The sequence below is a fragment of the Polistes dominula genome, unplaced genomic scaffold (genome assembly GCF_049000335.1).
Source record: "Polistes dominula isolate Pdom_NZ unplaced genomic scaffold, Pdom_raw_medaka contig_418, whole genome shotgun sequence".
NCBI classification, from domain to species: domain Eukaryota; kingdom Metazoa; phylum Arthropoda; class Insecta; order Hymenoptera; family Vespidae; genus Polistes; species Polistes dominula.
Genome location: NW_028301091.1, coordinates 183,540 through 197,782, shown reverse-complemented (window position 1 = coordinate 197,782; position 14,243 = coordinate 183,540). Strand labels below are relative to the sequence as shown.

General features: G+C 41.2%; 3 protein-coding genes across 3 annotated transcripts; 1 reads left to right on the top strand and 2 right to left on the bottom strand.

Annotated features, from left to right (window-relative positions):
* Nucleotides 1–691: 691 nt before the first annotated feature.
* Nucleotides 692–1,654, bottom strand: LOC149031284 (uncharacterized). The gene has a single exon (XM_089176388.1). It carries the CDS (start codon nt 1,652–1,654, stop codon nt 692–694), a length of 963 nt encoding a protein of 320 aa, XP_089032514.1.
* A 293-nt stretch (nt 1,655–1,947) lies between these two features.
* Nucleotides 1,948–3,421, bottom strand: LOC149031283 (uncharacterized). Its single transcript, XM_089176387.1, has 2 exons — nt 3,380–3,421; nt 1,948–3,120 (listed from the first exon to the last, which is right to left on the bottom strand). Exons 1-2 carry the CDS (start codon nt 3,419–3,421, stop codon nt 1,948–1,950), a joined length of 1,215 nt encoding a protein of 404 aa, XP_089032513.1.
* Nucleotides 3,422–7,159: 3,738 nt separating this feature from the next.
* On the top strand, nt 7,160–7,681 carry LOC149031282 (uncharacterized). Its single transcript, XM_089176386.1, has one exon. It carries the CDS (start codon nt 7,160–7,162, stop codon nt 7,679–7,681), a length of 522 nt encoding a protein of 173 aa, XP_089032512.1.
* The last annotated feature ends 6,562 nt before the right edge of the window (nt 7,682–14,243 follow it).

Below are 14,243 nucleotides of genomic sequence, written 5' to 3'. Positions count from 1 at the left end.
AAAACCCTGGATGTTGTTTAATTATAAAAATGAGAGTCCACCACGTGGTATTACCACGCGGGAAAATACCGTCGATATAAAATGTATATAATGGAAAGATCTCACCTCTCGCTCGCTTCGCTTACGTTCCTTAACTAACTTAACTTAACTCCTTTGATTTCGATATGTATTCACAGGCTTTCTATAATGGACTGAAAGAATGTCCTTTTGTACTGGCCCCGCAGGGCGTACGGACTGGGTGTAGGAAGTGGGGAGGCGAGAGGTGGGGGTGACTAGAGGGGCGCTTCGGTAGTTACTAGTAGTTGATCGATGCTCACCATGAGTATCGATCGAGACCTTTAATCGATGGAGGTGGATGCGCGCGAATTTTGAATACTGCTAATTACCGTATGATCCTTTTGGATCGTACATACTCCCCCGTTGAGAGTGTAACGATCAATGATATTCTTAATACATGTGTTGTGTTGTGCGCTTATTATCATCGATTTACAATGCTTTCGACCTAGGTCATTGAATCAGTTAAGTATATCGCTAGTTGTATAAGTTATCGAACATGTTCATTTGATTGTGTATGATATAACGCTAGACGTATTCGCTGAATCGCTCAGCGTATTTTTGCTGACTTAGTCAGCATTCTCGAATTATCGCTGGCCAGGCGACTTTCTTGTACGTACAAGGGAACCGTTGGGTCTTAAAGACAATGATTTAACAATGAACAAATAGTTGTTACATTGTGCTTGACAATTCCGTGGACCGTCTTCACGGTGACCACTCGTACTACATCGTCTTCTCCTGGATGTATGTTCACGATCCGGCCTAACGGCCATCTCATGCAAGGTTGATTCTTGTCGATGAGAACGACGACGGTATCCTTTTCGATTTTCTGCTTGGGTTGTATCCACCTTTGTCGTTTCTGCAGTTCTCGTAGATACTCAATATGCCAGCGTCGCCAGAAATCTTGTCGCACTTTCGTGATATGTTTCCAGGAGGACAGTCGATTGGCTGGAGTTTGAACATAATCTTCCTCCGGTAATGTCGTAATAGGTCTTCCAACTAAAAAATGTGCGGGTGTTAGTGCTGTCACGTCATTCGGATCTGACGAGATGGGGCATAATGGGCGTGAATTTAAAATAGCTTCGATTTCGATCGCGAAGGTAGTTAGTTCTTCATACGTGAAGAGAAGTTCACCGACGACCCGTTTAAAGTGATGTTTGAAAGATTTGACCGCTGCTTCCCATAAACCGCCAAAGTGAGGTGAGAGGGGTGGATTGAAATGCCACGATATCCTATGATCTATCGCGAAATCACGGACCTTAGTTTTATATTCGTTCGATTCCATCAGGGCGTATAGCTCCCTTAACTGGTTATTAGCCCCGACGAAGTTGGTTCCGTTATCAGAATAAACGTGAGTTGGAACAGCTCTTCGACCCACAAATCGCCTGAACGCGGCCAAGAAAGCATCCGTAGTCAGATCGCTGACTAATTCAATGTGTACCGCCTTTATAGTCATACAAATGAAGATACACCCGTATATTTTAACGCGACCCTTATTACGGTATTTCTTTTCCTTCGCGTAGATCGGCCCGAAAAAATCTACTCCGACCTGGGAGAATGCAGTGGTTTCCTGCACTCGAGAGCCTGGTAAATCCCCCATTTTATATCGGATGCCGGATGCACGGAATCGAATGCAACGCACGCAATGACGTACGATTCTTCGCACTTGATTCTTACCGTCGAGAAGCCAAAACCGTTGTCGAAGAGCATAGAGGGTAGTCTGTATGCCAGCGTGAAAATTTTGTTCGTGGAATTTTCGGATAAGGAGATCAGTGACGTGATGATGTGAGGGCAATAATATCGGACATCTCTCATAGAAACTTAAATTCGCGTTTCGAAGTCGGCCCCCCACTCGAATTAAGCCTTCTTCGTCGAGGATCGGATCTAACGCGGCTAGTCTTGTGCTCTTGACTCCCCCGCTGTTTCTACTCTTTCCCTTTCGGCGTGAAATTGTTCGCCTTGTACGATCTTTAAAACGCGTCGTTCCGTTTCTGTTATTTCCGCCGTCGACAATTCTCCCTTATACGAGTTAGTTTTAAGCCATCGTCGGCATCGAGCTACAATTTTCAATAATCGCGCGTAATCGGAGAATCGCTGAAATACATTTCCGGATTCGATTCGCGTCGTTAAAACCGACAATCTCTTTACGTCCGGTAATTCGAGAATTTCCCCTTCCGTCGGGTTGGGCCACTCAGTCTCTGGTCGCGCGAGCCGGGGTGGTCCATGGAACCATGCCTCGTTCCTCAAAAAATCGCGCGGAAGTTGTCCCCTAGATAAAGCGTCCGCTGGGTTGTCCTCGGATCGCACATGTCGCCATGTGATATTTTCACAGATATCATGTATTTCGCGCACGCGATTCGCCGTGTATAATTTTAACGTATTGGAGTCTCTTTTCAGCCAACCCAGTACAATCATCGAATCGGACCAAAAGGTTATCTTGTCGGGTTTCAATCCGCCGGCAGTTCGGACTTCTCTATATAATCGCGCGAGTGCTAATGCTCCGCATAGCTCTAAACGTGGTATAGTGGTATCCTTAAGGGGAGCGACACGACCTTTCGCGCAAAGTAGACGTACATATGTGTTACCGAATTCATCTCGCGATCTTACATATAAGCAGCCGCCGTAACCAGATTGACTCGCGTCGCAAAAACCATGCACCTGCACGTCAATCGGGTCGTCGAGTGTGATGCGTCTTTCTATCGTTAAACTGTCAATTAATGTCAATTGTTCTGCGAACTCTATCCACGAGGTGTGTAACGTATTGGGTACCGATTCATCCCAGTCGACGTGTGTTTTCCAGCAGTCTTGGATGAAGATTTTGGCTGTTAGAATGACGGGTCCTAGAAGTCCGAGTGGATCAAAGATCTTTGCGACTTCGGATAAAATTCGTCGCTTGGTAATTCTTTCGCGAATATCTACTGGCGCGACGGAGTAAATTAAACAATCATGATGTGCGTTCCATGAAATACCGAGTGTCTTTAAAATAGGATTTTCCCCAGAGCAGAGCTCGACATCGATGTTTTTTATGTCTAAATTTTCGAGTACCGGTCGGAAGTTAGACGCCCACTGTCATATATTAAGACCGCCTCGTTTTAACATTTCAATAGTCTGATCGCGTATCCTTCCGAGGGTTTCGACATTATCAGTTCCCGTAATGAGGTCGTCTACGTATAGATCGCGGTTAAGTATTTCGGCTCCGAGTGGATAATTAGCACCTTTATCCTTCGCGAGTTGTTTGATGGTTCGTATGGCAAGAAACGGTGCTGACGCTATTCCGAATGTTACCGTATTAAGTTCGAACGTGCGAATCTGTTCGTTATGTCACCAAAATATCCGTTGATATTGGCGATCGTCTGGATGAATCCATATTTGCCGATACATTTTCTCAATATCCGCTGTTAATACGTACCGATATGTCCGGAATCGTAATAAATGTTCTACTAATGTGTCTTGTATTGTAGGTCCGACTAATAAGGTGTCGTTGAGAGAAAGTCTCTTATCATTTTTCGCGGAGGCGTCGAATACGACCCGTACCTTTGTTGTCGTGCTAGCTGATTTGATAACCGCGTGGTGGGGAAGATAGCAACTTCCTATAGGTTCGTTTTTGACGATCGACATATATCCTAAATCGATGTATTTATGTGTAATCTGTTCATATTCCTTCCGGAGTTCGATATTCGCGTGTAATTTCTTCCGGAGATTACGGAACTGACTATACCGCGTAGGTGACTGTAATCGTGGCTTTCTTCGCCGAAGGGAACACGCACGATATATCTTTACGATTCATAGTGTTTCGCAACTTAGACATAATGACTTTGCCTTCTATTTTGTTTACTGAATTCGATCGCGTTATCTTAGGAACGATGAGTAGCGAAAAGTTCCGCCTATATTTATCGTCTAATGATCGAATGGTTATCTCGATAACGTCTTTCGATCGAGTTCTGGTATAGTTGATAGCGTGCATGGAACTCGAATATGATTTGATCAGTAAGCGTGACTCTTTCGCGAAATTCTCAGTAATGAAGTGTGCGGCGGCACGCGTATCTAATACCGCCCGACGTTGTCTGAGAGTTCCGTCTCCCTTTCTTACACGATACATGATACTCAGGAGAAATTGATTCAGTACACCGTGCGAATTGACATGAGACTCGGTGTTAGTCGCGTAAGGGTGGGTTCATTTGCGATGTCGACGCGGTCTCCTTCTTCGCGAAAAGGTAAACGCACAATATATCGCCCTGATTCATCGCGCTTGGTGTTTTAGACGTAATGATTTTCGCAGTCTATTTCGTTTTCCGACTCCGATCGCGTTATATTCGCTTCCTCCAATAACCAAAATTTTTCTAATTGTTCCTTCAATTCGGTTGTCGCAAAAAACGTATGATTTCTCTTATGATCGTTAGATTCGATTCCCCCGGCGACTACCCAACCTAATCGTGTTTTCTGGAGTATCAGATCGCCGCGTCCTGGTGATAAAGAAACTTGTCCTATTGTCATGAGCGCTAGTGTTACTCCAGAACCTATCAAGATATCGACCGGTCGTGGTAAATGGAACTGAGGATCTGTCAAGTTTTCGATCGGACGGGCTTTTAATGAGTTCTCGCGGGAAGATTTCGCTGGGCACCTGATCAGCTATCTTTGGAACGATAAGTAGTGAAAGGTTTCGACTATATTCGTTATCTAGTGATCGAATGTTTATCTCGATAACGCCCGTCGTTTGAGTTGTGGTGTCGTTGATAGCGTGAATAGGGATCGAATATGGTTTGATCGGCAAACGTAGGTCTCTCGCGACTTTCTCGGTGATGAAGTGTGCGGCGGCACACGTATCTAATAGCGCCCGACATAGTCTGAAAGTTCCGCCTTTCCTTCTTACGCGGCACATCGCGCTCATAAGGAGTTGATTCGGTACACCGCGCGCGTTGCTATTAAAGATCGGAGTGAGTCACGTGGGGGTGGGTTCAGTTTGGGATGTTGACGCGGTCTCCTGCTTCGCGGAGGTCGTGGTCTTCTGTATCGCGGCCTTCCGTTGGCTAGTATTCCTATGTCGTGATGTATGATGGGGTCGTTTACAGATTTGGCAATGGGAAGCGTTCCATGGACCTCGATGCGTCCGTAAGCAATTCTGACATAATCTATGACGTTTGACCACTGTCAATCTATTTTGTTTCGTCATGTTATTGTATCGAGGGCAGCGATATAAAGGGTGGTCAGCTCGTCTACAAAGAATACACTTCATCACGGTACGAGTAAGAAATGTGCGTGTCGGACGTGTGTCCTGTCGTTTTCGTGGTCGTAAATTCATCTTCTCGGGATATCCACGTTTCGCGTGGGGCTCGAGGTTCGCGGATGTTGATGACGTCTCCAGCGGAGCACACGCGCGCGCATATCGGGTTAAAAAATTAAAGAATTGCTCGATAGTCGGATATTCGTCGGAATCTATCTGTTTATTCCATTCTTGTAGCATTTCGGGGGGTAACGCGCGTTCAGCGAGGCGTACTGGCCAGACCACCGAACTTACATTAAATGTCTCGAGTGTGGAGATGTGAGAACGCAGTTCGTTCAAGAATGCAGTTACGTCCTTTGCTGATCCGGCCTTCGGTCGGGGTATGTCGATTAACGCGTCGATTACCCGAGCTAATAGTATCCGTGGTACATCGAACGCCTTCAGTAAAGCTCCCCACGCGTCCTTATATTTTTCCCCAGTTAATTGATAATGTTCGATCGTTTGAAGGGCTTCGCCGCGAAGGGAGTCGCGAAGGTATACGTGTTTTTCTAAATCCGATATATCACTACGACGCGTGTCTACGAGGGTTAAAAAGCTAGATTTAAATGGGATCCATTTCCCTATATTCCCGTCGAATTGCGGGATCTCAATGCGCCGTAATGGTATTTGTTGATCGCGGGTTTTCGTGATATCGTTGCTTTCGTCAGCGTTATTCGGGTTGTTAACTGTGGCGGTATCGTTTGAATGAAGTTTGTCTCCGATCGCGCAATATCTCTCTATGATTGGAGTTAAACTATCGACTCCTCCTGCTTCGTTGATAGCAGTAACGCACTTTTCATACAAGGTCTCGTATTTCTCTACTAGCTGAGTAAGTCGTTCGTAACGCCTTCTTATTTCCTGTTTACTTAGATTTCCTTCATGGATTAGATTTTCGACGTGTGTTAAACCCGATTCTAAAACTAGCCGTTTTTGTTCGAGCTGTTCGAGCTGTTTTTGCGATGCCATCACGAACCGTTATTAACTATTCTACTCTTCGAAATCTACTCAAATGAATTTATGATATTATAAAAATTTCCTTTGCACGAGTATATGGCCGTGCGTTGGGTTCTTGATCACGCGAGTACGGTCCTGCTGCCGTAAATCGTTAGAGGGGATGTCCGTTTATTGTCAGTGGTAGCCCAATGGAGGGGGTATGCGATCGTCGCTAGCTGTATGCCGATAGATGGAGTGACCGGCGAGACGACTGTAGCGGTACGACCGATGGTCGCGCCATCTAAGTTACTAGAAGGCTAGGGAACCACGCTAGCAAGTGTGGTCACCAGACGAGTACAGTCTGTGCGTAGCCGTCGAGAAGTGTACAACAAAGGAAAGCAAGTCGCATCCTAACAATAAAGAACATAAAACAAATTCAGTCTAATATTATCTTTACTATAGAGAAACCCTCTACAGTAAATTGGTGCCGAAACCCGGGAACGTCCGCGTAAAAAAATAAAAAAATAATACAAAAACTAAAATAAAAAAAATAATAAAAAGAAGAACAATGGCACAATCAGCCAGCGAAGCCAACGTGGCCAGATACCGATACCTGCGACACAAAGGAAGTCAAAGCGAGTGAGTTTAGAAATGTAAATCTTCCATCCTTTTTGGAAGAGGAACCAAATTTATGGTTCGTGATGTTGGAAAAGGAATTCGCGGCGTACAACGTTAAATCGGATGCCGTAAAAGTGTCAGCGGTGGTAAGAAGTTTGGATACCACGCTGATAAGAGTGCTCTTTGACTTTTATCCCTGCCAACCCCTCCGAGCAATGTACGTACACACATCTAAAAGAAGCCTTAGTACAGAGACTAACTAAATCCGACGAACAACGGCTAAGGCGATTGTTAATGGGAGTGGAATTAGGAGACAAAAAACCCTCCGATCTTTGGAGAGAAATGAAACGCTTAGCAGGAGATAGTGTTAGCGAGAAAATGCTCCTAACATTATGGATGCAAAGGATGCCAACCAGGGCACAAGAGATCCTGGCCATTGCAGACGAAAATACGTCACCCGCAAGGTTAGCGGAAATGGGTGACAGATCACTCGAGAGAGAGCGTCTGCAGGAAACGGCCGCCATTACTGAAGCAGCGCCAATAAGAAGTACCGCTCAAACAACAACCAATCGCGACGTAGCAGAAATCAATCGGAGAATCGATCAACTAACAGAGAAGATGGAAAAATTGATGCGCGGCAGAAGAAGGTACCGAAGTTTCCGCGGAAGATCCCGAAGTAGAAGCCGATCATCAAGCAAACACCGAAACAATGACGGCCTATGTTATTACCACTGGAAATTCGCGGAACAATCGTGGAAGTGCAGACCCCCGTGCAAGTGGACAGGCCCGGATAAAAGAAAGCCTTCGGAAAACTAATGCAAGCGTCTCAAATAGAGGCAGTTGACGACGCGACGAGAAACCTGCGCCTCATGGTAAATGATAGGAGAACAGGAGCATGTTTTCTGATAGACACTGGTGCAGACGTCTCAGTGATTCCACGTACTTCGATAAGTGAAACCAAAGACAATACGTGTAAGTTATACGCGGCAAATGGTGCAGAAATAGACACATTCGGAAAAAAACTTTTAAACTTAAATCTTGGATTCCGTCGAGATTTTTCATGGAGATTCATTATAGCGAATGTTTCTAAAGCAATAATAGGCGCCGATTTCTTGCATTTTTATAATTTATTACCTGATTTAAGAAACAAAAAATTGTTGGACGGCAATACATTGCTTTCTAGGAAAGCAGAATTAGTAAATATTGACGTTCCAACCATTTTGACCATTAACTGTAATAGTCCGTATTTAGAACTTTTTAGGGAGTACGCAGATTTAACGAAACCAACTTCAAGGAAACCCATCAGCCACACGGTGAAACATCATATAATCACAAAAGGTCCTCCAATAGCAGAGAGAGCAAGAAGGCTAAATCCGGAAAAACTGCGAATCGCACAAGCCGAATTTCAGCAACTAGTCAACGAAGGAATCTGTCGCCCGTCCAAGAGTCAATGGGCGAGCCCTCTGCATATGGTACCAAAGAAAAACGGCGAATGGAGACCATGTGGAGATTATAGGCGACTAAATAGCGTTACGGTACCAGACAGGTACCCCATTCCACATGTACACGACGTCACGCAACAATTTCGTGACTGTAACATATTTTCTACAATAGACTTGTCTAGAGCATATCACCAAATTCCGTTGGCTGAGGAAGACATAGAAAAAACAGCGGTAATCACACCTTTTGGTCTGTACGAATACACAGTGATGCCTTTCGGTTTATGTAACGCGGCGCAAACGTTCCAAAGGTTTATGAACATAGTATTAAGCAAATTAGATTTTTGTGCCTGTTACATAGATGACATAATTGTAGCGTCTAAAAATAAGGAATCCCATGAAAAACATCTGCGTGCAATATTCAATAGACTTAGGCAATATGGACTAACAATAAACATTTCAAAGTGCAATTTTTTTCAAAATAGCGTAAACTACTTAGGTTATAAGATAGATAATAAGGGTATAGCGCCGTTGGATGAGCGAGTCCACGCTATACAAAACTATACAAAACCAAAGACTGTTTCAGATATGCGACGTTTCCTTGGGGTAGTGAATTTTTATAGGAGGTTCTTACCAAAGGCTGCAGAATGGCTTGATCCACTTAACAAATATATGGTAGGTGCCAAGAAGCACGACAAAAGACTGATAGAATGGAATCAAGCAGCGGAAGAAGCGTTCAAAAAAGCCAAAGAAGCAATTGCCACAGCAACATTATTGGCATACCCAAAAGAAAAAGCGATATTAAAATTAAAGACTGATGCTTCCGATAACGCAATAGGAGCAGTGTTAGAACAATTCTGTGATAACAAATGGGAACCACTAGGATATTTCTCAAGGAAACTAGAAAAAGCGCAAATTAGATATAGTGTGTATGATAGGGAATTGTTAGCTATTTATAAAAGTTTAAAGTTTTTTAGGTATTTTGTCGAAGGAAGAGAATTAATAATAGAGACTGACCATAAACCACTGTCATACGCTTTTAAGCAAAATACTGACAAAGCAAGCCCAAGACAAGCCAGACAGTTGGATTACGTAGGACAATTTACTTCCAAAATTGTTTACGTTGCTGGAAAGGACAATGTGGCAGCTGACGCTATGTCAAGACTGGAAACCATAGACATGCCAGTCCTAGTATCAACAGAAGAGCTAATGGCAAAGCAACAAGAGGATGACGAACTAAAGAATATTTTAGCAGAAGAAAAATGGAACCTGCAAAAGATTTTCCTCGATAGCTCTGATAAATACATATATGGCGACATAGTAGGAAAAAGCATAAGACCATACGTTCCGGTCTCTTTACGGAGGCAGATTTTTAAGAACGTACACAATTTGTCACATCCCAGCGGCAGAGTAACAAAACACCTTATAGGAAAAAGCTTCATGTGGCCAAAGATGAACAAAGATATTGCAGAATGGTCAAGTACATGTTTAGCATGCCAAAAGTGCAAAATAAGCCGTCATAACAAACAGGTACCTTCGAAAATAGAAGTACCACAAGGACGTTTCGAACATGTGCACATAGACATAATAGGTCCATTACCAACGATTAAAAATATGAGATACTGCCTAACTATGATCGATAGGTTTACTCGATGGCCAGAAGCAATTCCAATGCCAGATACCTCAGCAGATACAGTGGCAACAACATTCTATTCGCAGTGGATTTCGAGATTTGGTTCTGCTATTACAATTACAACTGATCAAGGAACACAATTTGAAAGTCAACTATTTGAAGCATTAACCAAATTAGTCGGAGCGAAAAGAATTAGAACAACAGCATATCACCCCTGCATCAAATGGAATGATAGAAAGATGGCATAGATCACTTAAAGCAGCAATAATGTGCCACGAAGAAAAAGACTGGGTAGGAATATTACCAACAGTGCTCCTTGGTCTACGCACAAGTCTAAAAGAAGATATAAAAGCTTCAGCTGCGGAATTGGTATATGGTGAAAACATCAGACTACCAGGAGAATTTTTCCTCAGCGAAGAGCTATTACAAGATCCACACATATTCCTAGAAAAATTAAGACAACATATAAGGCAAATCAGACCGATACCCACAGCACACCATACCAAAAAGAAACATTTTATTCAGGATAGGTTATATACATGTACGCACATATTTTTAAGGGTCGACGCTGTAAAAAAACCATTAGAAGCGCCTTACGAAGGTCCATACGAAATTATACAAAGACTTACAGATAATATTTTCAAAATTAACTATAAAGGAAAACATATAAATGTATCTATAGAAAGACTAAAACCAGCGTTTGTCGAAAAAGATTGCAATACCGATTCGTATGTACCAATTAAAACTTATTAGGTTAGGATAGAGATAATGCAATATTTTTATATATCTTTATATATTTTTATATATTTGTAAATATCTATAATTTTAAGTTTCGCATTTTATGTAATAAGAAAAATGCTCCGAAGGGAGTAATGTAGCGGTACGACCGATGGTCGCGCCATCTAAGCTACTAGAAGGCTAGGGAACCACGCTAGCAAGTGTGGTCACCAGACGAGTACAGTCTGTGCGTAGCCGTCGAGAAGTGTACAACAAAGGAAAGCAAGTCGCATCCTAACAATAAAGAACATAACAACAAAATTCAGTCTAATATTATCTTTACTATAGAGAAACCCTCTACACGACTGTGGCGGTACGACCGAAGATCGCGCCCTCTAAAGTTACTAGAAGACTAGGGAATCACGCTAACAGGAAGTAGTTACTAGTCTGTACGTAGCCGTTGATAAATGTTCAATAAAGGAAAGGCAAGTCGCAAAGAAAATTTAGTCTAGTTTTATTTTTACTATGGAGAAACCCTCTACACGTCGCGGCGTCTTCGATTTCTAGTCGACCGTTCAGATAAAGGAATACGGCGTGACGGTGGGGCCGCCGAAATGTTATCGTTATTTGTACAAGGATAAAGCGATTTCCGCGTGATTAAGAAATAACTATTTCATGAATCTATACGTTTCTACCGTTGATATTAATAATTAAGTTATTCATATATCGATTCAAAGCTTAATATGAAATTTCTTACAAATGATGAATAAATGAATAATGATATTAGAAATTGCAAACTTCTACTGGATTCGAAGGCGCAGTTTCACTTGAAATATATGTTAATGAACAAAGGTGTGTACGCATAAGCGCACACACGGATAATTGAAACTACTTATCTCGTTTCTAGATCTTTCGTGATGATGGTTGAGCTGGGCGACGAAGATGTTCGCAAGATGGCGGACTTTCTCGACTTCGTTGTTCTCTAGTCGGTTTGCTCGGCGTGGTGATAGTCTATTCACTGCTTCGTAAATAAGAAGTCGGGAACTCGCACCTCACAGGAGTGCACCAGAATGTTATGACCAAAGGACTCTTCAATGAAAATTCACTCTGATCATTCATAGTATGCTGTGAAGTGGAGAAGAAGGGATTAGGTAAAGGTGTAAAATAAAACACGTGATTGAGCCAAACAAAGAAACAATGCCTTTTTTTATTGGCTCGTCAAGGAAAAAGCCTTGCGGCATAAAAACCCTGGATGATATTTAATTATAAAAATTAGAGTCCACCACGTGGTATTACTACGCGGGAAAATACCGTCAATATAAAATGTATATAATGGAAAGATGTCACCCTCTCGCTCGCTTCGCTTATGTTCCTTAACTAATTTAACTTAACTCCTTTGATTTCGATATATATTCACAGGCTTCCGATAATGGACTGTAAGAATGTCCTTTTGTTCTGGCCCAGCAGGGCGTACCGACTGGGAGTGAGAAATGGGGAGGCGAGAGGTGGGGGTAACTAGAGGGGCGCTTCGGTAGTTACTAGTAGTTAATCGATGCTCACAATGAGTATCGATCTAGAGTTTTAATCGATGGAGGTGTATGCGCGCGAATTTTGAATGCTGCTAATTACCGTATGATCCTTTCGGATCGTACACCTATAATATAAATAAAATATATATATATATAGGGAATTTTATTTAAGGTGAAAGGTGCGAGATGAACATACACCCAGTTTAATCCTACTAATAAGATTTATTTAAAACAGGTATTAGAAAAAGTACAATGATAGTTTTACAATCTTACGATTATAACATAGATGAGCCAATGTATTCTTACAACTGATACAACTGCGACTGTAACGACTGATGACTAAGTACCTACGGCTACGACTACGACTGCGACTACTTTCTTATTTCTTGCCACGTATTTTATATCAGAAAATGACCTACACCCCTTTGGAGAGGGATGGAGCTTACGAATCTTATTGACCAATAGCATAAGGATCCACCCCATAGTCCACCGACAGGTACAACCTATGGTTTTTGGTAGTGGAAACTATGCATAAAGAAACTTGATCTAGAACATTGGAATGTTATTTATTTTTATGGTATTGCACGTGTCTACATAGGAATCCGAAACTCCTAAAAAATTCCGACACTACACAAAGGGTTTTTATTGCACTATTATATCTCGATAATTCTCAGGTTTATTTATAGTTTGATGGCATTCCTAATCTTTTCTTGTAGTCTCTGAATAAAGCTTTCCTTTTTAGAAAATAAAAAATATAAAGAAAAGAACTGAATACTAGTTTTTCGTTTACATCTTCGATACTTAAAACTCTCCCTACTTATATATTTGTAAATTAAACAAAACTAAATAAATAAAACCTATATAAGGTTTCATGAAAAATTTCTTTCTTTTTCTTATGATTAGTAGCACAATATTGTATGTGCGTAGTATTTTTTATATTATTTTATTAAATAATATCGATTTTACTCTATATGCCTTTTTTCTTACTAAAATACAGTATTTACTGAATATTCTGTGTTTTCTTTACTATATTTAGTGTATATTAAACATTAATAATATTGTGATCAAAAATTATTTAAAAAAAAAAACTTTTTGGATTAGTCTAAAACGAATATAAGAAGAATGGGAGAGGGTTAGTTAAAATATAAAAACAAAGTACAATGTTTAAAAATGTTTACAAAACGAATAATAATAATGCAACATACGAGATCATTGTTCATTTAAAATTAATTTTTTTTTTAATTGGTTATTTTTTCTCTGGTCTTTTTTTTTCTTTTTGTGGTTGTTGGCTATTTACTCTACGGCATGTTTCAAAGCTTATCACTCACAATAAATGACGTAGTTTCAGTGGCGTATGTTGGCTTCAATGGTAGTTTGATAATAGACGATTCCTCAGTTAGCTCCGTTTAGGATTAAAAAAGTTTTATTTCAATTAGACGCAACTTTAATTTAACAAATTTTTTCGTCATCTCTGCTCAGTTTAATTAACACTGAACGTCTTTTTTCGAAGAAATGATATCGCCTTTACATTCAGAACGTTTTTTTTTTCATTTAAAGTTTCTGCGTCTTTTTTTCCTCCTTACAAAATCTAATTTTACTTTGCCTTTTTTGAAATGAAAACTTCTTTAGAATGGGAGTGATCTGAAAAGTAAAGAAACGCAGCTATGTTTTAACGAAGCTATAAAACGGCTGCTTTACTAAATAGCGAGAGAAAGAGAGACAAACATATAGGATTGAGCCTGCGAGAGAGAGACGGAATATAGCTGTACAGTTTTTCCTATTCTTGGTCTCCTCTTTATGCTATGCTTCGTAGTTATTGCTTCTGAGTGTATATGTGTGCGTTTGTGTGCGACTGCATACTACAAAGCATGGACACGTATTCTTTCGATACTCGAAATGTTTGTAGGTACGAGCGATAGAAAGGTAAAAAAATAAACAGAGATAAGCACGTAGGTATCCGACAAAAGTATAAGGTCTAAACGTACCAACGGTCGAAATAAAGAAAGAAGGTGCGTGGTCTGTTTTTATTTTACTAAACGTACCATTTCTTTTCTATTTAA